The sequence below is a fragment of the Scyliorhinus canicula genome, chromosome 4 (assembly GCF_902713615.1).
Source record: "Scyliorhinus canicula chromosome 4, sScyCan1.1, whole genome shotgun sequence".
Classification (NCBI taxonomy): Eukaryota; Metazoa; Chordata; class Chondrichthyes; order Carcharhiniformes; family Scyliorhinidae; genus Scyliorhinus; species Scyliorhinus canicula.
This window is the reverse complement of record NC_052149.1, coordinates 7,583,988-7,610,262: the sequence shown is the minus strand read 5'-3', so window position 1 is coordinate 7,610,262 and position 26,275 is coordinate 7,583,988. Positions and strand designations below refer to the sequence as shown.

Here is a 26,275-nt window from a genome sequence, read left to right as displayed (position 1 = left end):
CTGGCTGAAATTTTCCGGACGTTCCTGCTGGTGGGATATTCTGGTCCCGCAGGCAGGAAAATCTCACCCATTAACTCTGTTCCTTTCTCCACAGATCCTGCCAGGAAAGCCCAGCATCTTCAATTCTTATTTCTGGTTTCCAGTACCTGCAGTATTTTGTTTCTGGATTAGCTGGCCATTCATTTCATTACTATAGTGGGATCTTCCTGTGCCCAAACTGGCTTTCTGCATTGTATTATATGCTACAGTAGCTACATTGTATTAACTCCTGGATGCCCCTGAGAATTGGGATTAAGGTGCAAATGTCCTGGGTGATGTAAAAGTTCCCGTGAAAGCAAATCCTGTCCGAAAGACTCCGGCGGGATTATCCGGTCCCACTGGCGTCCCAGTCCGGCGGCCTGGTGTGGCTTCAATGCGAATTCCGATGGACGCGGTGGGAGCAGAGAATACCGCCGCCAGTGAAACTAGCGACTGGGAGGCCGGAGGGTTCCGCCCTCTTTAGAATGGAAGTCGATGACATTGTTTTCCTGTGATTTTTGCAGTGACTTACCCCTCCTTTTCCAATTTAAAAATGAATTTTTTGACGGAATCTGTGCAGACTGTGGCAGATTTGCGACTCTTCAAGTTTTTTTTATCGGAGCACAAGACTTTTTGGGGGTTTGACCCGCCTGCGTTTCTAGTGGTGCGGAGACAAGCTGCCCAAGGTCAAAACTGTAAATTAGGACTCTGCTGGCAGCAGTCCTGACTCTTGAGCCAGCAGTTTGTGTGTGCAGAGAGCCGAACATATAACCCTGACTGACATTTAGTGCAGGGGGCAGGGGGCGTGCATTGTTCGAGCTGCCACCCTTCTTTTGTTTTTCAGGATTTTCAATTTTTTTACAAAGAATTTGCAACAAACAAAATCAGAAAGGTAGCAAGAGGTGTCATTGTACAGCAGGCACAGCACAAGCCAATAATTATCACAGAATATGGAGCAAAAAAGACTGGATAATTCAGGGACAGAATCCCCCACCTTGCTCCTGCCGTGGATAAGTGACGCGTCTGCACCCAAAAGTCCATAAAGCATAGGAGCGGAATTAGGCCACTCGGCCCATCAAGTCTGCTCCGCCATTCAATCATGGCTATTACTTTTATCTCCCCATTCTCCTGCCTTCTCCCCATAACCCCTGATCCCCTCATTAATCAAGAACCGATCTATCTCTGTCTCAAAGACACTCAGTGATTTGGCCTCCACAGCCTTCTGCGGCAAAGAGTTCCACAGATTCACCACCCTCTGGCTGAAGAAATCCCTCCTCATCTCTGTTTTAAAGGATCATCCCTTTAGTCTGAGATTGTGTCCTCTTGTTCTAGTTTTTCTCACTTGTCGAATCATCCTCTCCACGTCCACTCTATCCAGACCTTGCAGTATCCTGTAAGTTCAAATAAGATCCCCCTTCATCCTTCTAAACTCCAACGAGTACAGACCCAGAGTCCTCAACCGTTCTTCATACGACAAGTTCTTCATTCCAGGGATCATTCTTGTGAACCTCCTCTGGACCCTTTCCAAGGCCAGCACATCCTTCCTTAGATACGGGGCCCAAAACAGCTCACAATGCTCCAAATGGAGTCCGACCAGAGCCTTTACAGCCTCAGGACATTCATGGTCTTGCATTCTAGCCCTCTCGACACGAATGCTAACATTGCATTTGCCTTCCTTTTTAAAAAAACATTTAGAGTACCCAATTCATTTTTTCCAATTAAGGGGCAATTTAGCGTGGCCAATCTACCTACCCGGCACATCTTTGGGTTGTGGGGGCGAAACCCACACAAACACGGGGAGAATGTGCAAACTCCGCACGGACAGTGACCCAGAGCCGGGATCGAACTTGGGACCTCAGCGCCGTGAGGCCGCAGTGCTAACCCACTGCACCACCGTGCTGCCCTGCATTTGCCTACCTAACTACCGACTGAACCTACACGCTAACCTTAAGAGAATCGTGAACAAGGACTCTCAAGTCCCTTTGTGCTTCTGGTTATGGGCAGCATATGGGTAGCTATGAAACAAAATTTCAGAGTCAGAAAACGATAATCTGGGAATGCCAGTGCTAAGGAGAAATAGACTAACTTCGACAGCGCAGTTTCAACTCTTCTCCAGATCCAGACTGGACCAGGAGAAGGGGGAGCCACTCCAGAGACCGTCAGAGCGGCCCCCAAACTCGGGGTGCGCCCAAGTGGATCACATCACATAGAACATAGAACATAGAACAGTACAGCACAGAACAGGCCCTTCGGCCCTCGATGTTGTGCCGAGCCATGATGACCCTACTCAAACCCACGTATCCACCTTATACCCGTAACCCAACAACCCCCCCTTAACCTTACTTTTATTAGGACACTACGGGCAATTTAGCATGGCCAATCCACCTAACCCGCACATCTTTGGACTGTGGGAGGAAACCGGAGCACCCGGAGGAAACCCATGCACACAGGGGGAGGACGTGCAGACTCCACACAGACAGTGACCCAGCCGGGAATCGAACCTGGGACCCTGGAGCTGTGAAGCATTTATGCTAACCACCATGCTACCGTGCTGCCCCCAGATCCCAGAGCTGCCATCGTCCTGACGAGGATCCACTAAATGTCGAGATGCACGAGTGGGAAGGATCGGCGAATCACGGAACTTACACAGTGCAGAAGGAGGTCATGCACTTCATTGGCTCTCCAAATGATCAATTCCCTTACTGCCATCCCCCCCCCCCCCCCCCCCCCCCCCCCCCCCCCCCCCCCCCACCCCACTCCATAACCCTGCACAGTCTTCCTTAACCCTGCACAGTCTTCCTTTTCAGATAACAGTCCGATTCCCATTTGAATGTTTCGGTTTAACCTACCACCACCACACCCTCAGGCAGAACATTCTAGAATCTAACCACCCGCTGCCTAAAGAAGGTTCTGTTATCACTTTCGAAAGTTGTAGGGCTGGAGGAGTTTACAGAGAGGGAGAGGAAGGTTGTGGGACTGGAGGAGCTTACAGAGATAGGGAGGGGAAGGTTGTAGGACTGGAGGAGTTTACAGAGATAGGGAGGGGAAGGTTGTAGGACTGGAGGAGTTTACAGAGATAGGGAGGGGAAGGTTGTAGGGCTGGAGGAGTTTACAGAGATAGGGAGGGGAAGGTTGTAGGGCTGGAGGAGTTTACAGAGATAGGGAGGGGAAGGTTGTAGGACTGGAGGAGTTTACAGAGATAGGGAGGGGAAGGTTGTAGGGCTGGAGGAGTTTACAGAGATAGGGAGGGGAAGGCTGTGGGACTGGAGGAGTTTACAGAGATAGGGAGGGGAAGGCTGTGGGACTGGAGGAGTTTGCAGAGAGAGGGAGGGGAAGGTTGTAGGGCTGGAGGAGTTTACAGAGATAGGGAGGGGAAGGCTGTGGGACTGGAGGAGTTTGCAGAGATAGGGAGGGGAAGGTTGTAGGACTGGAGGAGTTTACAGAGACAGGGAGGGGGAGGTGTTGGACTGGAGGAGTTTACAGAGAGAGGGAGGGGAAGGTTGTAGGACTGGAGGAGTTTACAGAGACAGGGAGGGGAAGGTTGTAGGGCTGGAGGAGTTTACAGAGATAGGGAGGGGAAGGTTGTAGGGCTGGAGGAGTTTACAGAGATAGGGAGGGGAAGGTTGTAGGGCTGGAGGAGTTTACAGAGATAGGGAGGGGAAGGTTGTAGGACTGGAGGAGTTTACAGAGATAGGGAGGGGAAGGTTGTAGGGCTGGAAGAGTTTACAGAGATAGGGAGGGGAAGGTTGTAGGACTGGAGGAGTTTACAGAGACAGGGAGGGGGAGGTGTTGGACTGGAGGAGTTTACAGAGAGAGGGAGGGGAAGGTTGTAGGACTGGAGGAGTTTACAGAGACAGGGAGGGGAAGGTTGTAGGACTGGAAGAGTTTACAGAGATAGGGAGGGGAAGGTTGTAGGGCTGGAGGAGTTTACAGAGAGAGGGAGGGGGAGGTGTTGGACTGGAGGAGTTTACAGAGATGGGGGAGAAGGTTGTAGGGCTGGAGGAGTTTACAGAGATGGGGGGAGAACGTTGTAGGGCTGGAAGAGTTTACAGAGATAGGGAGGGGAAGGTTGTAGGACTGGAGGAGTTTACAGAGATGGGGGAGAAGGTTGTAGGGCTGGAGGAGTTTACAGAGATAGGGAGGGGAAGGTTGTAGGGCTGGAGGAGTTTGCAGAGAGAGGGAGGGGGAGGTGTTGGACTGGAGGAGTTTACAGCGATAGGGAGGGGAAGGTTGTAGGACTGGAGGAGTTTACAGAGATAGGGAGTGTGATGCACTAGCAATTACCACGAAGACGAGAGTAGTGGAATAATCGAGGCTTTATTGAGCAAAGATGTTGTGTCTCCTGTTGCTGGAACCAGAATGGCTGCAGCACCGGCGAGCACACACATTTATACCCCGCCTACTGGGCGGAGCCAGCAGGCAGGGATTTACCCATGTACCTCTACTATACGGGCCTTACCGTAATACATGTGATACTACTTAGTGGTGACTACCACAGAGGGGAAGGTGTAGGACTGGAACAGTTTACAGAGAGAGGGAGGGGTGGGGCAATGGAAGGTCGTGGAAAGAAGGATGATAATTCTTTGAATGGAATTAAGTCTTAACTGAGAGAAAATGTAGGTCAGTGAACACTAGGGTGGCAGCTGAATGGGACATGCTCTGTTTTCGGAAATGACAGCAGTGGTTTGGATGTGATCACATTTGCAGAGGTTGGTAAATGGAAAACTGTCCAAGAAAACAATGGACAAATGACGTCCAGAGGAAACCAGGATATGGATGAAGGTTTCAGCAAAAGTGGACTGAGGCTGGTGGCGGGGTGCGGTGGTGTGGAGCTGGGTGGAAATGGAAACCCCTGATTGACGTAGATCAAATTTTATGGTTAATTTCCTTGATCTGTTTCTCTCTTTAGCTACCATATCCATTCCTTGAATCATCTTTAACATCCCAAATAGATCACCCCTTCTCTCCTTGACATAATACAGCCCGAGTCTATGCAATATCGCTTATGGCTTGTTTCTTTTGGCAAGCGAGCGGGCAACATAAAATATATCACCGAGTTTAATTAAGAACATCATGATCAACATCTTTTTCCAGAGGAATGGTTTTGTATCGAAAACAAAGCAGGGGGAATGTACGGAATGTGTAAACAGATACGGTAGTTAAGCATGTGCCACTTCTGTTAGCTTTGATCTGAATTTATAACTGAATTGTTTGGGAAATGATTGCTAAGTTGCAGCTCTTGACGGCTGACCATATTTGCTTTGTAAACGCGGACAACCCCTTTCAAAGTAAAAAGAAACGCAATGTTTCACATCAGGTACGTATTTTTGTTTGACAAACATTATGGAAAAGTGTTTGCATATTTGACAGACCATATTGTAAAGGGTAACTAAAAGATCTATGTAGCTCCATTTGTCTGGCCTCAGGTTGTTAATGGATGAATTAAACATGGCCTCGTATTTACTCAGTGATTTGGTAAATGTCCCAACGTGACACACAACTCACAGCTTCTGTTCTTTTAAACATAGGCTGAAAACAATCCACAGGCGTGTTCTCACTAGGATTTTAATAGAATCCAATGTTGGTCTGGTGAAAATTTTCATCTGGTGCCCACTGCAACTGGGGAAAAATCAGCCAATTGAAAATTTTAACCCGCCCAAACTTAGACTGTTGTTGGAGAAGATATTTCGTGTTGCCTAATTTTTCGAAGCGGTCATTTGCGATCGGTTTGGATCTTCAGAGAAACATCCATCTGATGGTCTTCATTTTCACCGTTAAGGTTAGGGGAAAGAGGCAAAACCTTTAGTTTCTCGGCAGGCAACACGGTAGCACAGTGGTTAGCACCGTTGCTTCAAAGCGCCAGGATCCCAGGTTCAATTCCCGGCTTGGGTCACTGTCTGTGTGGAGTCTGCACGTTCTCCCCGTGTCTATGTGGGTTTCCTCCGGGTGCTCCGGTTTACCCCCACAAGTCCCGAAAAACATGCTGTTAAGTAATTTAGATATTCTGAATTCTCCCTCTGTGTACCCGAACAGACGCCGGAATGTGGCGACTAGGGGATTTTCACAGTAACCTCATTGCAGTGTCATGTGAGAGTACTTTTAAGAAATGCACGTTTAAGAAACGTATCTTTAAGAAATGGAGCGGCTCATATTACTGAAGTGATGTCAGAGTGTGTGTGGAGCTGGGTTTTTAGCTCAGCTATTTTGCTGTGTTTTGGTTTCAGTTTGAGAGAGAGAGCAGCTGAAAAGTGCCTGGCTGGTTTGCTGTGAGCTGCTCTGAAAGGAGAAAGCCAGTTTTGAGAAAAGAGCTTGGGTGTGTCTGTGTTTTGCAGTAAGCTGGATCTGCTGTGATCTCTGCCATGAAAGACTATCTCTGAATCATTTGGGTGATTTAAACTCATAATAGTAATGTCTTTAACCTGATGTGTTTCTGCTTAAAGGTGTTAAGTCTTTTGGAGGTTTGAAGGAACATTTTGAGGGATTATTTAGTGTTGTATTATTTTTGGGGTTATCTTTGAAGTAAGGGGTGTTAAGGGATCCAGTGTTTATTTAAAATGTTTAAGTTGAATTCATGGAATAAACATTGTTTTGTGTTTAAATATTCACGTATCCATAATTGTCATGCCACACCTGGGGAACAAGCCGTGTGCTTCAAAAGCAACAATCCAAGGGAAAGGCTGGTTGAACTCCATGGTACATTTCGGGGTTCTGAAACCGCCCCTTCCATAACAGCAGTGTTAATGTAAGTCTACTTGTGACAATAAAGATTATTATTATTATCATCAGTCCATAAGCACGAGATGTTCTACTTTTATGAAATGGCTGTGGTGTGTTTCGCCAACATGGTGAGGTCAATTTTTAAAGTGATTGAGGTTAAATCAGAAGTGTAGTTTATTCACACATTCAAACCCGGGGAATGGTCACAACTTCATTCACGCACACAATAAGAAGATAGGACAGAGGGGTTTTTACAACTATGAGTAACTTGAAAGAAAAAGCACCACACAGATGAGGTCAGTTCACATGGTTGCCAGAGTCTAGAAGGTCACAGTTGCAGTGAGGGGTCTTTCACAGAGGAGCTACAGCTCAGGAGGGGAATCAGGGGTTTGCAGAATTCCTTTGAAGGTGAAGTTTGTCACAGAGACTTGGGCTGCAAGATGAGGTTTGTCACAGAGATTTGGGCAGCAAGTTGAGTAACAGGGTAGTTGTTATGGGGGACTTTAACTTTCCAAATATTGACTGGAAACGCTATAGTTCGAGTACTTTAGATGGGTCCGTTTTTGTCCAATGTGTGCAGGAGGGTTTCCTGATGCAGTATGTAGATAGGCCAACAAGAGGCGAGGCCACATTGGATTTGATACTGGGTAATGAACCAGGACAGGTGTTAGATTTGGAGGTAGGTGAGCACTTTGGTGATAGTGACCACAATTCAGTTACGTTTACTTCAGCGATGGAAAGGGATAGGTATATACCGCAAGGCAAGGGTTATAGCTGGGGGAAAGGCAATTATGATGAGATGAGGCAAGACTTAGGATGCATCGGCTGGAGAGGAAAAATGCAGGGGATGGACACAATGGAAATCTGGAGCATGTTCAAGGAACAGCTACTGCGTGTCCTTGATAAGTATGTACCTGTTAGGCAGGGAGGATGTGGTCGAGCGAGGGAACCATGGGTTACTAAAGTAGTTGAAACACTTGTCAAGAGGAAGAAAGAGGCTTATGTAAAGATGAGACGTGATGGTTCAGTTAGGGCGCTTGAGAGTTACAAGTTAGCTAGGAAGGATCTAAAGAGAGAGCTAAGAAGAGCCAAGCGAGGACATGAGAAGTCTTTGGCAGGTAGGATCAAGGATAACCCTAAAACTTTCTATAGATATGTCAGGAATAAAAGAATGACTAAGGTAAGAGTAGGGCCAGTCAAGGACAGTAGTGGGAAGTTGTGCGTGGAGTCCGAGGAGATAGGAGAGGTGCTAAATGAGTATTTTTCGTCAGTATTCACACAGGAAAAAGACAAAGTTGTCGAGGAGAATACTGAGATACAGGCTACTAGACTAGAAGGGCTTCAGGTTCATAAGGAGGAGGTGTTAGCAATTCTGGAAAGTGTGAAAATAGATAAGTCCCCTGGGCAGGATGGGATTTATCCCAGGATTCTCTGGGAAGCTAGGGAGGAGATTGCTGAGCCTTTGGCTTTGATCTTTAAGTCATCTTTGTCTCCAGGAATAGTGCCAGAAGACTGGAGGATAGCAAATGTTGTCCCCTTGTTCAAGAAGGTGGGTAGAGACAACCCCGGTAACTATAGACCAGTGAGCCTTACTTCTGTTGTGGGAAAAGTCTTGGAAGAGATAGGATGTATAATCATCTGGAAACGAATAATTTGATTAGAGATAGTCAACATGGTTTTGTGAAGGGTAGGTCGTGCCTCACAAACCTTATTGAGTTCTTCGAGAAGGTGACATAGCAGGTGGATGAGGTTAAGCAGTTGATGTGGTGTATATGGATTTTAGTAAAGCGTTTGATAAGGTTCCTCACGGTAGGCTATTGCAGAAAATACGGAGGCATGGGATTCAGGGTGATTTAGCAGTTTGGATCAGAAATTGGCTAGCTGGAAGAAGACAAAGGGTGGTGGTTGATGGGAAATGTTCTGACTGGTGTCCAGTTACTAGTGGTGTACCACAAGGATCTGTTTTGGGGCCGCTGCTGTTTGTCATTTTTATAAATGACCTGGAGGAGGGTGTAGAAGGATGGGTGAGTAAATTTGCAGATGGCACTAAAGTCGGTAGAATTGTGGACAGTGCAGAAGGATGTTACCAGTTACAGAGGGACATGGATAAGCTGCAGAGCTGGGCTGACAAATGGAGTTTAATGCAGAAAAGTGTGAAGTGATTCATTTTGGAAGGAATAACAGAAAGACAGAGTACTGGGCTAATGGTAAGATTCTTGGTAGTGTGGACGAGCAGAGAGATCTCGGTGTCCATGGCCATAGACCCCTGAAAGTTGCCACCCAGGTTGAGAGGGTTGTTAAGAAGGTGTGTTAGCTTTTATTGGTAGAGGAATTGAGTTTCGGAGCCATGAGGTCATGTTGCAGTTGTACAAAACTCTGGTGTGGCCACATTTAGAGTATTGCGTGCAGTTCTGGTCGCCACATTATGGGATGGATGTGGAAGCATTGGAAAGGGTACAGAGGAGATGTACAAGGATGTTGCCTGGTATGGAGGGAAGATCATATGAGGAAAGGCTGAAGGACTTGAGGCTGTTTTCGTTAGAGAACAGAAGGTTAAGAGGTGACTTAATTGAGGCATACAAGATGATCAGAGGATTAGATAGGGTGGACATTGAGAGCCTTTTTCCTCGGATGGTGATGTCCAGCACGAGGGGACATAGCTTTAAATTGAGGGGAGATAGATATAGGACAGATGTCAGAGGTAGGTTCTTTACTCAGAGAGTAGTAAGGGCGTGGAATGCCCTGCCTGCAACAGTAGTGGACTCGCCAACTTTAAGGGCATTTAAGTGGTCACTGGATAGGCATATGGACGATAAGGGAATAGTGTAGAGGCACTTTAGAGGGATTTCACAGGACGTCGAAACATCGAGGGCTGAAGGGCCTGTACTGCGCTGTAATGTTCTATGTTCTATGTTTGTCACAGAGACATGGGCTGCTCCGCGGGCGAGGGCAGGGTTATTCCATAGAAAACAGGCTTCGCGGACCCAGACCTGTGGATTAGCCTGGAGCTCTGCGCTGATGTTTTCAGACTGGAATTCAAAAAGCAGACTGAGTTACAAGTCTAGAAATGTAACCTTAAAACTTTCTAAAAGCTAGAAGCTTCGGTCTTGTGATGTTGCCCATTACTGAGTCAGTTGTAGGCTAACAAGCATTGTCTGTGCCTCTGGTCAAAATCCATTGATCACCTCAGGAGAGAGATGGCAACCTTTCGTGCCTCTGCAAGTGTACTAAGTTTTGATGGCCCTCTGTTTGTTATAATAATCTTTATTAGTGTCACAAGTAGGCTTACATTAACACGGCACTGAAGTTACTGTGAAAAGCCCCTAGTTTGATTTGATTTATTGTCACAAGTGCCGAAGTACAGTGAAAAGTATTTTTCTGCGGCCGAGGAACGTACACAATGCGTGCATCGTAGACACAAGAATAATCGACAGAGTATATTGACAAATGGTACATCGGCATAACAGTGATTGGTTACAGTGCGGAACGAGGGGCCGAACAAAGCAAACAAAGCCACACTCCGGTGCCTGTTCGGGTACACAGAGGGAGAATTCAGAATGTCCAATTCACCGATCAAGCATGCCTTTTTTGGGACTGTGGGAGGAAACCGGAGCACCCGGAGGAAACCCACGCAGACACGGGGAGAACCTGCAGACTCCGCACAGGCAGTGACCCAATCGAACCTGGGACCCTGGCGCTGTGAAGCAACAGTGCTAACCACTATAGTCGAGGCTTGGGAGACTGGTTATGTTGATTGTAATGTGACCTCCTGAGATACCCTCAATTACGACACAGGAGAGAAGATTGGTAATTCAAAGGCTTTAATTACCAGAGAACCGGACAGCTGCCGAGAAGTGTAGTCACAGCATGCTGCCCAGTGAGCATCACCTTATATACCATTTCCTGGGGGCGGAGCCAGAGGCGGAGTCCCCCAGGGTTCCAAGCCCGGTCTTAAAGGGCCAATGCATTAAAGGCAAGGTACAGTTACAGCAGTTACCGATACCATTCATCACACCTCCCAATGAGATTCCCGAGGAAAATCCCTGCTAATTACAGACCAGTCAGTCTTATGTCTGTGGTGAGCAAAATACTGGAAAGGATTCTGAGAGACAGTATTTATGATTATTTAGAAAAACATAGTTTGATGGTAGTGGATGGAAAGTATTCCGCTTGGAGTTCGGTGACCAGTGGTGTCCCGCAAGGATCTGTTCTGTGACCTCTGCACTTTGTGGTTTTTATAAATGACTTGGATGAGGAAGTGGAAGGGTGGGTTAGTAAGTTTGCCGATGACAGGAAGGTTGGTGGAGTTGTAGATAGTGTTGAGGGCTGTTGCAGGTTACAACAAGGCATTTTCAGGATGCAGAGCTGGGCTGAGAAGTGGCAGATGGAGTTCAACCCAGATAAATGTGAAGTGATTCATTTTGGAAGGTCGAAGTTGAATGCTGAATACAGGGTAAAAGACAGGATTCTTGGACGTGTTGGGGAACAGAGGGATCTTGGGGTCCACGTACATAGATCCCTCAAAGTTGCCACCCAGGTTGAGAGGATTGTTAAGAAAGCATATGGTGTGTTGGCTTTCATTAACAGGGGGATTGAGTTTAAGAGCCGCGAGGTTTTGCTGCAGCTTTATAAAGCCCTGGGTAGACCACACTTGGAATATTGTGTGCAGTTCTGGTCCCCTCATTATAGGAAGGATGTGGATGCTTTGGAGAGGGTACAGAGGAGATTTACCAGGATGCTGCCTGGACTGGAGGGCATGTCTTCTGAAGAAAGGTTGAGGGAGCTAGGGCTTTTCTCACTGGAGCAAAGAAGGAAGAGAGATGACTTGACAGAGGTGTACAAGGTGATGAGAGGCAGGGATAGCCAGAGACTTTCCCCCAGGACGGAAATGGCTGTCTCGAGGGGACATAATTTTAAGGTGATTGGAGGAAGGTTTAAGGGAGATGTCAGATGTTGGTTCTTTACACGGTTCTTTACACGGTTCTTTACACAGGAGTGCACTGCCAGCAAGCAGAGGCGGTGGAATCAGAATCATTAGGGACATTTAAGCGACCCTTGGACAGGCACATGGACAGCAGTAAATTGAAGGGGTGTAGGTTGGTTGATCTTAGAATATGATAAGTGGTCGGCACAACATTGTGGGCCGAAGGGCCTATACTGTGCTCTACTGTTCTATGTTCTAATCCACGATGAAGAAGATTAAGGGTGGCACAGCGGCGCAGTGGTTAGCACTACTACCTCATGGCACCAGGTTCGATTCTGGCCCGGGGTCACTGTCCGTGTGGAGTTTGCACATTTTCCCTGTGTCTGCATGGGACTCACCCGCATAACCCAAAGATGTGCAGGGAGGTGGATTTGCCATGCTAAATTGCCCCTTAATTGGAAAAACATGAAAGGAAGGATGAGGGTTGAGCTTTTGTCCTGGAACTTCTGTTGAAAAGTTCCAGAAAAGTGTAGCCAATGTATGAACCATGTGACCTGTAGCAGCCATCTTTTGATTCAGTAAAGCCTACTTTTTAAATAAGCTGAAAGGTCAGGTTTGATTTCAACAGTTTATGATCTCTTCCATGTCTTATGGGCACAACAGTCAGTAAGATCGAGACAATCTGATCAAGTGCCTCAGCCGCATCAAGTGGACCCACAACGAGTGAGTCCCTAATGAGTGATTGGTGTCTTCATATCAACAACACAACGCAACAGGCCGGAAACAGGAGGAGCACCAAGGCCAATGATTCTTTTCTCCGGGTTCTGCATATTTGCGAAGTCTACATATTTCTACCTGCGTCACTTTGTCACTTTACCTCTTTCTCAGTTTATCAGCTGCTGAAACCCTCATTCATCCCTTCCTTACGTCTCACTCTGGCTATTCAATCGCATTCCTGGCTGGTCTCCCTCTTGTAACGTCCCTTAGACTTGAGGCCATCCAAAACTTTGCTGCCCATATCTTGGGTGGGATTCACCCCTACCCGGCAGTGGGGGTGTCCCGGCGGGACGGAGTGGCATGAGCCACTCCGGTGTTGGTCCGCTCCAAAGGTAAGGAATCCTCCGCACCTTCAGGGGCTAGGTCCGCCCCGGAGTGGTTGGCACCCCGCGGGAAAGGGGCTTGGCGCCATGCCAACTGGCGCCGAAGTGTCTCCACCAGCCGGCGCAAGTCGGCGCATGCGCGGGAGCGCCACGCGTGCTGGTGTCATCCCTGTGCATGCGCAGAGGGATTCGCTTCCGTACCGGGAATGGCGGAGGACCACAGCCTCCCGTGCGGAAGGATTGAGTGCCCCCACGGCACAGGCCTGCCCATGGATTGGTGAGCCCCGATCACGGGCCAGGCCACCATGGGGGCACCACCCGAGGCCAGATCCCCCCGGGCCCCCCCAAGAACTCCGGAGTTCGCCTGCACCGCCAGGTCCCGCCGGTAACGGACCTACTCCAATTTACGCTGGCGGGACCGGCAACAGACGGGTGGGACTTCGGCCCATCGCGGGCCGGAGATTTCGGGCAGCCCCGGCGGCCATTGAGTCGTGCCGGCTCTCGCCATTCTCCGAGGTGGGCGGCGTGATTCACGCCGGGCAGATTTTTGGAAACCGGAGAATTTGGAGGATGGCGGGGGCAGGATTCACGCCGACCCCCGGCGATTCTCCGACCAGGCGGGGTGTCAGAGAATCCCGCCCCTTAACTCTAAGTAAGTTTCTTTTCTCTTCTGCACCCCCCCCCCTAACCCCCCCCCCCCCCCCCCCCCCCTCCGTGCCCTCTGACCTACATCAGCTCCCGATTGAGCAACGTATTAATTTAAAAATTCTCATCCTTGTTTTCAAACCCGTCCGTGGCCTCGCCCCTCTTTATCTCTGTGATTGCCTCCGGCCCCACAGCTTTCTGAGATCTCTGCGTTCCTCGGTTCTGGTCTCTTGAGCATCGCAGATTACAATCGCTCCATCATTGGCAGCTGTGTTGCCTGGGGCCCCAAGAGCTGGAATACCCTCCCTAAACCTCTCCACCTCGCTTTCTTCTGATACGACATTCCTTTAAAACCTTCCTGTTTGACTAAGCTGTTGGCCACCTGACCTGATAACATACGGGCGGCACAGTAGCACAGTGGGTAGCACTGTTGCTTCACAGCGCCAGGGTCCCAGGTTCAATTCCCGGCTTGGGTCACTGTCTGTGTGGAGTCTGCACGTTCTCCCTGTGCCTGCGAGGGTTTCCTCCGGGTGCTCCGGTTTCCTCCAACTGTCCAAAGATGAGCTGTTAGGTAGATTGGCCATGATAAATTTCCCCTTAGTGTCCAAAAGAGTTAAGAGGGGATACAGGGATAGGGTGGAGGTGTGGGCTCAAGTAGTTAAGTAGGGTGCTCTTTCCAGGGCTGGTGCAGACTTGATGGGCTGAATGGCCTCCTTCTGCACTGCAGATTCGGCACTGTCGAGTCTATGATCTATAATCCTAATGTGGGCTGTTGTCATAGTTTGTTCTGTAGTCAATGCTGTGAAGCCCTTTGGGTGTTTCATTACTTTAAAGGTGCTGTATGAATATGCTTTGTTGATAGCTTTCCAATGTTGACATTGGTGAAAACCGTTCTGTCAGTCGACCATTTCGTGCGTAGGGAGAAAGAACGTGTATTTATACAGCACCTTTAACAGTCTCAATGTCACAAAGTGCTTTGAAACCAACCAAGATAATTGTTACAACGTAGAAATGCTGTAGCCATTTTCACAAAGCGATCTCCCACAAACATCAGTGAAGCAAATGACCATGCCATTTGTTTTCAAATGTTGGTTGAGGTATAAATATTGAGCCTCTCCGCATAGCTAACACCCTCCAGACCAGGCAACATCCTGGTAAACCTCCTCTGCACCCTCTCCAAAACCTCCACATTGTTCTGGTAGTGTGGCGACCAGAATTGTGCGCAATATTCCAAGTGCGGCCTTACCAAGGTTCTATACAACTGCAGCATGACTTGTCAGTTTTTATACTCGATGCACCGTCCAATGAAGGCAAGCATTCCATATACTTTCTTGACTAACTTGTCCACCTGTATTGCCAGTTTCAAAGATCTGTGGACCTGCACACCCAGATCTCTCTGACTTTCTATATTCCTAGGAGTTTTGCCATTTACTGTATATTTCTCCACTATGTTAGACGTACCAAAATGCATTACCTCACATTTGTCTGGATTAAACACCATTTTCCATTTCTCTGCCCAAGTCTCCAACCTATCTCTGTCCTGCTGTAACCTTTAAACAAGCCTTAACACTATCTGCCATTCCACCAACCTTGATGTCATCTGCGAACTTACTAATCAGCCCAGCTGCAGGGGCTGTTTAGCACACTGGGCTAAATCGCTGGCTTTTAAAGCAGACCAAGGCAGGCCAGCAGCACCGTTCGATTCCCGTAACAGCCTCTCTGAACAGGTGCCGGAATGTGGCGACTAGGGACTTTTCATAGTAACTTCATTGAAGCCTATTTGTGACAATAAGCGATTTTCATTTCAGCTTCATTTTCCTCCAAATCATTTGTGTACACTACAAACAATAGAGGCTCCAGCACAGATCCCTGTGAAACACCACTAGTCACAACCTTCCATTGAGAAAAACACCCTTCTACTGCTACCCTTTGCCTTCTGTGAAGGAGCCAGTTCTGTGACCTCAATGCCTCTTTCCTTCCACGCCACCTCCCCCCCCCCCCCTGTACCCTTTAACTCCCTTGTTGGTCTCAAACCTATCTATCTTTGCCTTAAAAATATTCAATGACCCTGCCTCTACTGCTGTCTGAGGAAGAGAGTCCTCATGACCCCTGTCTCCCTTGCTGACTATCAAATAAAGCAGCTTAATTATTCAGCCACGGCCACGTCCACCCAAATGTTTTCTTGGACTGTCTTTGAGAAGATTGGATTGGTGGGTGTAGGAACACATGCAAGAGATGCACCATCAGGTTTAATTCAAGCGTACCGTGTTGTCACATCATCCAGATCAGTCATTTTCAAACCCAGGGTCGTAACCAATCGGTGGTTGCGGGCGAGTGTTGGGAGGGTTGGGGGGGTGGGGGGGGGGGGGGGGGGGGGGGGGGCATGCGTCGCAGCATTCCTGATCGAGGGAAGAAATACCCAACCACAGGGCTGGCTTATAAAACTGTCGGCAGTGACTAGCTTTCGGAATGCCAGCCGTTCCGTGCACCATAGAATCATAGAATCTACAATGCAGAAGGAGGCCATTCAGCCCATCAAGTCTGCACCCTACCTAAGCCCACACCTCCACCCTATCCCTGTAACCCAGTAACCCCATCTAATCTTTTTGGTCACTAAGGGCAATTTATCATGGCCAATCTACCTAACCTGCACACCTTTGGACTGTGGGAGGAAACTGGAGGACCCGGAGGAAGCCCACGCACACACGGGCAGAACCTGCAGACTCCGCACAGATAGTGACCGGAGGCCGGAATTGAGCTGTGAGGCAGAAGTGCTAACCACTGTGCCATCGTGCCACCCCCTCAGCAGTGCCCAGGCCTGGGGTCCGGCGGGGTAGAACACCTCCTCCTGCCGTTTGCGCGCTGACCAAGGAGCAGGTTTTTTGGAGTCTTCCTGCCTGGAGCAGCGGCAGAGAGCAGGTCACATACACTGACATCACGTGTTGTGGGCGCGAGAGAGATGCCTCCATTTTGTAGCTGCCCAACAGTGGGCGCCAGGGCCTCTGGTGAACAACCCACGCCGAAGAAGCCGAAAATAGAAACAAAGCAGCAGAAAGATGATTACTTGAGGTGCGGGTTACTAATTGTTCCACTGCAAATCAGGATTCAAAGTTCACGTGTGTTAGCTGAAGTCATTATCCGAGGTGTAACATTGATTAACAAAGCCAGTGAGATCATAGATTCATAGAATTTACAGTGCAGAAGGAGGCCATTCGGCCCATCGATGAGGACCAAGAAGGCACACCTGTCACATAAAGGTACGTGAAAATGGTGGGTCACAAAGTTTGGGTGGCGTTGTTCGCGAGGGTCGGCTGGCGTGGGTTGTGAAGGATGGCCGGTTGGGAAAAATGGGTTCCGGGCCAAAATGGTTTGGAAAACACTGGTCTAGACCATGCGACAATGGAAACTATGTAAATAAATGTCGGGCCAGGGCCGTGCCCATGTGAACAGATCACCATTACATCTAGACATGTTGCAGAACCTGCACAACGCTCATTGAGTCTTGTAGAATTGTGTGGCCGATTAGATATTGGTGTAGAGTGATTGTGAGTATTTGGAAATTTTGTACACGTATACATTTGAATAAAATGCTTCGGAAATTCAAGTAGAGATTCTGTCGGAGAGGTTTGCACAGCAGTAAAGTCTTACAGCATGTTATTAACGTCAATACTTTTGCACCAGTCCATTAATAGCATTGTAGTTAAATAGACCTGCTGATCCACCAGGGTAATCCAGCAGTGATTTTAAAACCATTATAGCTGTTTATTTTTGTAACTGTCCACCTCCACTATGTTCCTTTTGCATCCTTTGTTATACTTGTTACTCAGGCTATTGATTGTGTTAAGATATAATTACATTGTTGGGCGTTTGTATTCACAGTTCTCACGTTATAACCTGTTTCAGGTCTTAGAGCTGCATGTCTTCTACGTCCCGGCTGATTTGTGGAACTGTAAATTAAATACGGTTTCTAACCATACCATCAACAAGTTCATCTCAGCTGGATTCGTCAGGTAAGACTTACCATTTTTCTCAGTGTTTGTTCACAGTCTAACTCAGGCTTGACCAACCTCTTTGGGTGGGGGCGGGAGGCACTTTTCAATTTTCCTCACACTCGGGACAGGTGAGCAAATTTCAGGAAGATCAGGGGCGGGATTATCCCCCCCACCGGCGTGACTTACGGGGGACCGGAGAATCGCCGGAGAGGGCGGCGTGAATACCGCCCCCGTCGCCAGCTGCCGAATTCTCCGGCGCAGGTTTTATGGCAGGGGCGGGGATCGCGCCACGCCGGTCGGGGGCCGTTGGCAGTGGCCCCCACAGCGATTCTCCGGTCCCAGATGGGCCGAGCGGCCACCCGTTTTCGGCCAGTCCCGCCGGCGTGAATTACACAAGGTCCCGTACCGGCGGGACCTGGCTCTGAGGTCAGCTTGCGGAGTCCTTGGAGGGGGGCGCAAGGGGATCTGGCCCCGGGGGGAGGACGGGGGGGTGGGGGAACGGTGGCCTGGCCTGTGATCGGGGCACACCGATCTGCGGGCGGGCCTGTGCCGCAGGGGAACTCTTTCCCTCCGCGCCGGCCTATGTAAAGCTCTGCCATGGCCGGCGTGGAGAAGAAACCCCCTGCGCAGGAATCACGGCAGCGGTTCTGGGAACACGTTGGCGCTCCTGTGCATGCGCCAACTGGTGCTGGCTGCTGGAGGCCCTTCAGCGCCAGTTGGCGCGGCGTCAATCACTCCAGCGCCAGCCTAGTCCCCGAAGGTGCGGAGGATTCTGCAACTTCCGGCGGCCCGGCGCTGGAATGGGTCACGCCACTCTTTGGCGCCGTTACGGCCCGCCCCGCCGGATACCGGAGAATCCTGGCCAAGGTTTGGCACAACCTTAAACACGAACTTCAAAAGGAAACCAGGAGATGCCTGTTAGTGTGTGGGTGTGAGGGTGAATGAGGATCCTGAGACTGGGACTGAGGCAGACACACCTCTCCCCTCCCTCTCACCCCCTCTCTCTCACACACACATTACCCCCTCTCTCTCCCACACACACGTTACCTGTCTCTCACACACACACATTACCCCTCTCTCTCTCTCACACACACATTACCCCCTCTCTCTCCCACACACACGTTACCTGTCTCTCACACACACACATTACCCCTCTCTCTCTCTCTCACGCACACATTACCCCTCTCTCTCTCTCTCTCACACACACATTACCCCTCTCTCTCTCTCACACACACATTACCCCTCTCTCTCTCTCTCACACACACACGTTACCCCTCTCTCTCTCTCTCTCACACACACATTACCCCTCTCTCTCTCACACACACGTTACCCCTCTCTCTCTCTCTCACACACACACATTACCCCTCTCTCTCTCTCACACACACATTACCCCTCTCTCTCTCACACAAACATTACCCCTCTCTCTCACACACACATCACCCCCTCTCTCTCACACACACGTTACCCCTCTCTCTCACACACACATTACCCCCTCTCTCTCACACACACATTACCCCTCTCTCTCACACACACATTACCCTCTCTCTCAGACACACACATTACCCCCCTCGCTCTCTCTCTCACACACACATTACCCCTCTCTCTCTCTCTCACACACACATTACCCCTCTCTCTCTCTCTCTCACACATGCATCACCCCCTCTCTCTCTCACACACACATTACCCCTCTCTCTCACACACACATTACCCCTCTCTCACACACACACATTACCCCTCTCTCTCTCACACACACATTACCCCTCTCTCTCACACACACATTACCCTCTCTCTCAGACACACACATTACCCCCCTCGCTCTCTCTCTCACACACACATTACCCCTCTCTCTCTCTCTCACACACACATTACCCCTCTCTCTCTCTCTCACACATGCATCACCCCCTCTCTCTCTCTCACACACACATTACCCCTCTCTCTCACACACACATCACCCCCTCTCTCTCTCACACACACACATTACCCCCTTTCTCACACACACATTACCCCTCTCTCTCACACACATCACCCCCTCTCTCTCACACACACATTACCCCTCTCTCTCACACACACATCACCCCCTCTCTCTCTCTCACACACACATCACCCACTCTCTCTCACACACACATTACCCCTCTCTCTCACACACACATCACCCCCTCTCTCTCTCACACACACATCACCCCCTCTTTCTCTCACACACACATTACCCCTCTCTCTCACACACACATTACCCCTCTCTCACACACACACATTACCCCTCTCTCTCTCACACACACATTACCCCTCTCTCTCACACACACATTACCCTCTCTCTCAGACACACACATTACCCCCCTCGCTCTCTCTCTCACACACACATTACCCCTCTCTCTCTCTCTCTCACACACATTACCCCTCTCTCTCTCTCTCTCACACACGCATCACCCCCTCTCTCTCTCACACACACATTACCCCTATCTCTCACACACACATCACCCCCTCTCTCTCTCACACACACACATTACCCCCTCTCTCACACACACATTACCCCTCTCTCTCACACACATCACCCCCTCTCTCTCACACACACATTACCCCTCTCTCTCACACACACATTACCCCCCTCTCTCTCTCACACACATTACCCCTCTCTCTCACACACACATTACCCCTCTCTCACACACACATTACCCCTCTCTCTCTCACACACATTACCCCCCTCTCTCTCTCACACACACATTACCCCCTCTCTCTCTCACACACACATCACCCCTCTCTCACACACACACATTACCCCTCTCTCTCTCACACACATTACCCCCCTCTCTCTCTCACACACACATTCACTTCTCTCTCTCACACACACATTCATCCCCCTCTCACACACACACACACACACACACTCATACCACGCACACACGTTCATCCCTCTCTCACACACACTTGCCCCTCAATCTCGCACGTGCTTTAACCCCCATAGACATACACATTCACACCTCTCTCCTCTCTCAAACACACACATTCATCCCTCTGTCATACACACACACATTGACTTGTCTCATACGTGCACGCACACGCGTCACGCACACACACACACACACTTGTCCACACACACTCTTTCCCTTCTCTCTCATACACACATTTACAATGAACATTATAAGACCAGTTAGTCCTGTGTTTGGTGGGTGATAACAGTAAACATTTGGTCAGTCAACTATCTGGATTGGATAGTTGCAGTAAAATGTCAGTCATCCATATTGATTTGATTTGATTTATTGTCACATGTACCGAAGTACAGTGAAAAGTATTTTTCTGCGGCCGAGGAACGTACACAGTACGTACATAGTAGACACAAGAATAATCAACAGGGAACATTGACAAATGTACATCGACAAACAGTGATTGGTTACAGTGCGGAACAAGGGGCCAAACAAAGCAAATACATGAGCAAGAGCAGCATAGGGCGTTGTGAATAGTTTTCTTACAGGGAACAGATCAGTCTGAAGGGGGAGTCGTTGAGGAGTCTTGTAGCTGTGGGAAGAAGCTGTTCCTATGTCTGGATGTGCGAGTCTTCAGATTTCTGTATCTTCTGCCTGATGGAAGGATCTGGAAGATGGTAATGCCTGGGTGTGAGGGGTCTCTGCCAATGCTGTCTGCCTTCCTGAGGCAGTGGGAGGTGTATACAGAATCAATGTGGGGGTGGCAAGTTTGTGTGATGTGTTGGGCTGAGTTCACCACACTCTGCAGTTTCTTGCGATCATTGACTGAGCAGTTGCCATACCAGGCTGTGATGCAGCTGGATAGGATGCTCTCTATCGCACATCTGATTGGTGCTAATGTTTGAGTTTTTCTGAGGCAAATTAGATCTTACTGTAACAGAGAATCTTAGCTGAAAATCCACCAACTGCTCCATTCAGGGACATTGTCGATGTGTGACCCACATACCCACCATCGCTCACCCTGCCTCACACTCACACATCCTCATACTCACTCACCCACCCTCATACTCACTTACCCACTGTGGTGAGATAACCACTGTAGTTATGTGTACTTGCAGTAGGGGGATGTATGCCTGTACCTGTAATACAGGTTCCTCCGGTCAGCCCCTGCCGGCTAGCTCCGCCCACAGGGAGCTTATGTATAAATGTATGAGAGCTGCTCAGACCCTTAGTCTACTGTTGCAGATGGAGGGACAACATCGTACAACAATAAAGCCTCTATTGTACTAGTCTCTCGGCTTTGAGTATAATTGTTAGCGCTACACCCACCCTCATACTCACTCACTCACCACCCTCATAAAATCATCATAGTCCCAGATGACCACAGGCTGCTTTCCCCTATGAGGTGATTTAACCTGAGCGTCACCACACCTCAGGCAAGGGGGCAAAGTTGAGAAGGTGCAGCCTTAATGAATAACCTCAGCCCGTACGGGAATTGAACCCACGCTGTTGGTGTCGCTCTGCATCACAAACTGGCTGTCCAGCCGACTGAGCTAAACTGGTCCCCACCTCCCTGGATTACCTGTCCAGGGATAATACCTGTACCCTTCTGCCAACCTGCTACTTGAACGATGGCGCTGCTTGTGAGGGACTAATTGTAACACTGTGGGCGGATGAGGGACAATGAACATACCAGCATTGGGTCAAGGTGGCAGCCGTGAATAATCCAGGCTTCACTTTCTCCAGGTGAGGCAAGTGATTGCTGTGTGTCTGAAATAAAGTGTGGCAAATACAGGCTGTATCTGGGGAACCTAGATAGATTAATGCCTCTAGCATTCCAAACAGATTTGTCAACCTGGTCTTTTAGATACATGCATAGATACAACATAGACAATAGAAACAGGAGGAGGCCATTCAGCCCTTCGAGCCTGCTCCGCCATTCATTATGATCATGGCTGATTATCAAGTTCAATCCCCTGATCCCGCCTTCCCCCATATCCCTTGATCCCTTTAGCCTCAAGAGCTGTATCTAATTCCTCCTTGAAATTACAGTGTTTTGGCCTCAACTACTTTCTGTGGCAAGGAATTCCACAGATTCTACAGATGGGAGACAGATCACTTGGTTTCATGGTGTACCGAAAACAACTTCTCTCTAACTGTCGGAAACACCAAGGGACTGATCATCGACTTCAGGAAGCGCAGCACGACACACACTCCCATCTGCATCAATGGGTCGGAAGTGGAGATGGTCGATAGCTCTATGTTTCTAGGGGTCACCATCACCAACAGTCTGTCCTGGTCCACTCACGTTGATGCAACAGTCAAGAAAGCCCAACAACGTCTCTACTTCCTACGGAAGCTAAAGAAATTTGGCATGTCTGCATCGACTCTCACAAACGTCTACAGATGTGCGATAGAGAGCATCCTGTCCGGCTGCATCACAGCCTGGTATGGCAACTGCTCGGCCCAAGATCGCAAGAAACTGTAGAGTGTGATGAACTCAGCCCAATGCATCACACAAGCTTCCCACCCCCACAGTGATTCTGTCTACACCTCCCGCTGCCTCAGGAAGGCGGACAGCATTATCAGAGCGACCAGGGGCTTTTCACAGTAACTTCATTGAAGCCTACTCATGACAATAAGCGATTTTCATTTCATTTCATTTCATTTCAGAGACCCCACCCACCCAGGCATTACCCTCTTCCAGACCCTTCCATCAGGCAGAAGATACAGAAGTCTGAAGACTCGCACATTCAGACAGAGGAACAGCTTCTACCACACAGTTGCCAGACTCCTCAACGACTCCCCCTCGGACAGATCTTTTCCCTGTAGGAACACTATTCACAACGCTCTCTGCTGCTTTTGTTTGGCTCTTGTTCGCACTGTAACCAATCACTATTTGTTGATGTACCATTTGTCAATGTACTCTGTCAATTCTTCTGTTGTCTGCTATGTACGTACTGTGTACGTTCCCTTGGTCGCAGGAAAATACTTTTCACTGTACTTCGGTACTGTGACAATAAATATCAACCAATTAATCAAGATTCACCACTCTCTGGGTAAAGAAATGTCTCCTCACTTCAGTCCTAAAAGGTGTATTCTCAAACTATGACCCCTAGTTCTGGACTCCCCCACCAGGGGCTGGTTTAGCTCACTGGGCTAAATCGCTGGCTTTTAAAGCAGACCAAGCAGGCCAGCAGCCCGGTTCGATTCCCGTACCAGCCTCCCCGAACAGGCGCCGGAATGTGGGGACTAGGGGGCTTTTCACAGTAACTTCAATGAAGCCTACTCGTGACAATAAGCGATTTTCATTTTTTCGTTTTCATTAGGAATATTCTTTCTGAATCTACCCTGTATAATCCTGTTCGAGTTTATTCGGTTTCTATGAGATCCTCTCTCACTTTTCTAAACTCCAATGAATATAATCCTAACCGATTTAGTCTCTCCTCATATGACAGACCCGTCATCCAGGAATCAGTCTGGTAACCCTTGGCTGCCCTCCCTCCATAGCAAGAACATCCTTCCTCAGATAAGGGCACCAAATCTGTGCACAATACTCCAGGTGTGGCCTCACCATTGCCGTATACAATTGCAGTAAAACATCCCTATTCCCATACTCAAATCCTCTCGCTATGAAGGCCAACATACCATTTACCTTCTTTACTGCCGGCTGTACCAGCGCGCTTACTTTCAGCGACTGATGCACGAGGACACCAAGGTCTCGCTGAGAATCCACCTCTCTCAATTTACACCCATTCCTTCCACAGTGTTGGTGCGCTCGCTTGCGATTGTTTGTCTTGTCTGCTTATCTGATTTGTGATCCTGCTATGTGTGTGTGTATGAAGCATCGTGTGCTTAGTCATAGAGTCAGTACAGCACGCAAAGAGGCCCTTCAGCCCATCACGTCTGCACCGGCCATCAAGCAGCTAACTAATCTAATCCCATTTTCCAGTCGTCCCTAGCCTTGTGGGCGATGGAACTTCAAGATCTAAGTGCTTCTTAAATGGTGTGTTTTGTAGACGGAGGCAAAGACTCCACGAGAGGCCAGGATGACAGGGGACAACTCACTTTAGTCCACACTAGTCACAATAATTACTCTACTCCACTCTGTAGTAATCCACGGGAGGCAGGAGTTCCGTCACCACACCAATATTTATTTGCAATAACGATATTACAGGAGCAGCTACAAACAGTGCTGCTAGCAGTCCAGTCAACTTAAGACTGGCTCACAAAGCCTGCACAGGTGCTTATATGGGCCCCCTCAATGAGCTATCATTGAGGGAGCTCATACTCCAATTGGCCAACCAATAAAGCCAATTGGAGTTCATTACACCCCTCCCCCCCAACGTCCGAGGAATTCCTGCCAGCTGGCATTCCTCTGAGCTTCTTCCCTGCTCCTCATGTCTGGGTCTGTCACCTCTGTGTCGTCCGCCGGGTCGTTCTCCGAAGTGGGCGGGGTGTACCTTATAGGTGCCCGTCTTTTCCTTGACGACCTCCTTGGAAGTTGTTCTTCCTCCTCCTCGGGGAGAGGTGTCGCGGCGGCCTCGTCGAACGTGTCCATCTCCGACTCTGACGACTGGATGACGGGGCCTGGAGAAATTGCTCGGGGCTAGGGTGTGGGTATCCTTTCCGTCTGGGCTATCCCAGCTTGAGGCGGTCCTGCTTCGCCTGCCTCCAGGTGTGGTTCCGCTGCCCTTATTTGGTCTAGGTGTTTCTTCAGCACCTTACCTCCTATTGAAACCTCATAGGATATGGGCCCTGTTTGGGACTCTACCGTGCCTTTGACCCACGTTGGTCCATTCCCATAATTCTTGACCCAAACCGGTGCCCCCACCTGGAAATGTCTCTGCTGCCGACTATTATCATGCCCCCTGCGTTGGGCCTCCTGTTGTTTCTCCACTTTCCCCGTTAAATTTGGGAAAAGGAGACTCAGCCTCGTTCGCAGCCACCTTCCCATTAAGAGTTCAGCTGGCGGTATGCCCGTTGTGGAATGCGGTGTGGTCCTGTAATCAAACAGCCAGCGGGAGAGCTTTGTGTCCATTGACGCTGCCGGCTGCTTCTTGAGTCCCGCTTTAAGTGTCTGGACCGCTCTCTCTGCCAGGCCGTTGGTCGCTGGATGGTAAGGGGCTGTTTTGATGTGACGGACTCCGTTTTCCTTCAGGAATTTTCCAAATTCCCCACTTGTGAATGCCGTTCCGTTGTCCGACACCAATACCTCCGGAAGTCCATGTGTTACAAACGAGGCCCTGAGCTTTTCAATTGTCGATGCTGTGCTTGCCGCGTTTAACCATTTGGAGCGGGCGTCCACTATCACCAAAAACATTGAGCCCATGAAAGGGCCGGCGTGGTCAATATGCAGGCGGGTCCATGGTCTGCCTGGCCATTCCCACGGATGCAATGGCGCCGCTGGTGGCACTCTTTGCCCCTGTTGGCACCCCTGGCACCGACGTACCAAGGCTGCTATGTCTGTGTCTAAACCTGGCCACCAAACGTAGCTTCGAGTCAGCATCTTCATTTTAGTCGACTCACAAAGCCTACACAGGTGCTTATATGGGCCCCCTCAATGAGCTATCATTGAGGGAGCTCATACTCCAATTGGCCAACCAATAAAGCCAATGGGAGTTCATTACACATTCCTTCCCCAAACTGCTTCCATATTCTGTGGGAGGAGCTCCGTCCCCCGTTTCACGAAGCTTTAATGGCTGAACACCTGTTTGGATGGCAGCAATCGTGTGAAGATTGTTGATCGATGCTGCCGCTCGTGTTTCCTGTTCCATCTCGGTGGGGTGTCCGTTTAACAGCATCAGCAGACGGATAGCGGCCGCTCTGGGGCCTGTCACACAGAGCAGCAGTAAGACTAGCTCCTCAGCGTCCACGTCTTCCAGGAAATGCGTGCATCCTCTTGGGGCAAAGGACGACTTGTCCGCTGCTGGGGATGGCGCCCTCACGTGGTTGTCTGGA

General features: G+C 49.3%; 1 protein-coding gene across 4 annotated transcripts in view; it reads left to right on the top strand.

Annotated features, from left to right (window-relative positions):
• Positions 1-26,275, top strand: part of spata1 (spermatogenesis associated 1) — a 130,803-nt gene that overhangs the window by 63,381 nt on the left and 41,147 nt on the right. For 2 of the 4 annotated variants that reach the window (XM_038793658.1, XM_038793659.1), the window contains exon 2: positions 17,308-17,414. In XM_038793658.1, coding sequence (XP_038649586.1) covers positions 17,308-17,414 — 107 coding nt within the window. Of the gene's footprint in view, positions 1-17,159; positions 17,415-26,275 lie in introns of those variants that run through there. The other 2 variants (XM_038793660.1, XM_038793657.1) reach the window with 1 other exon arrangement.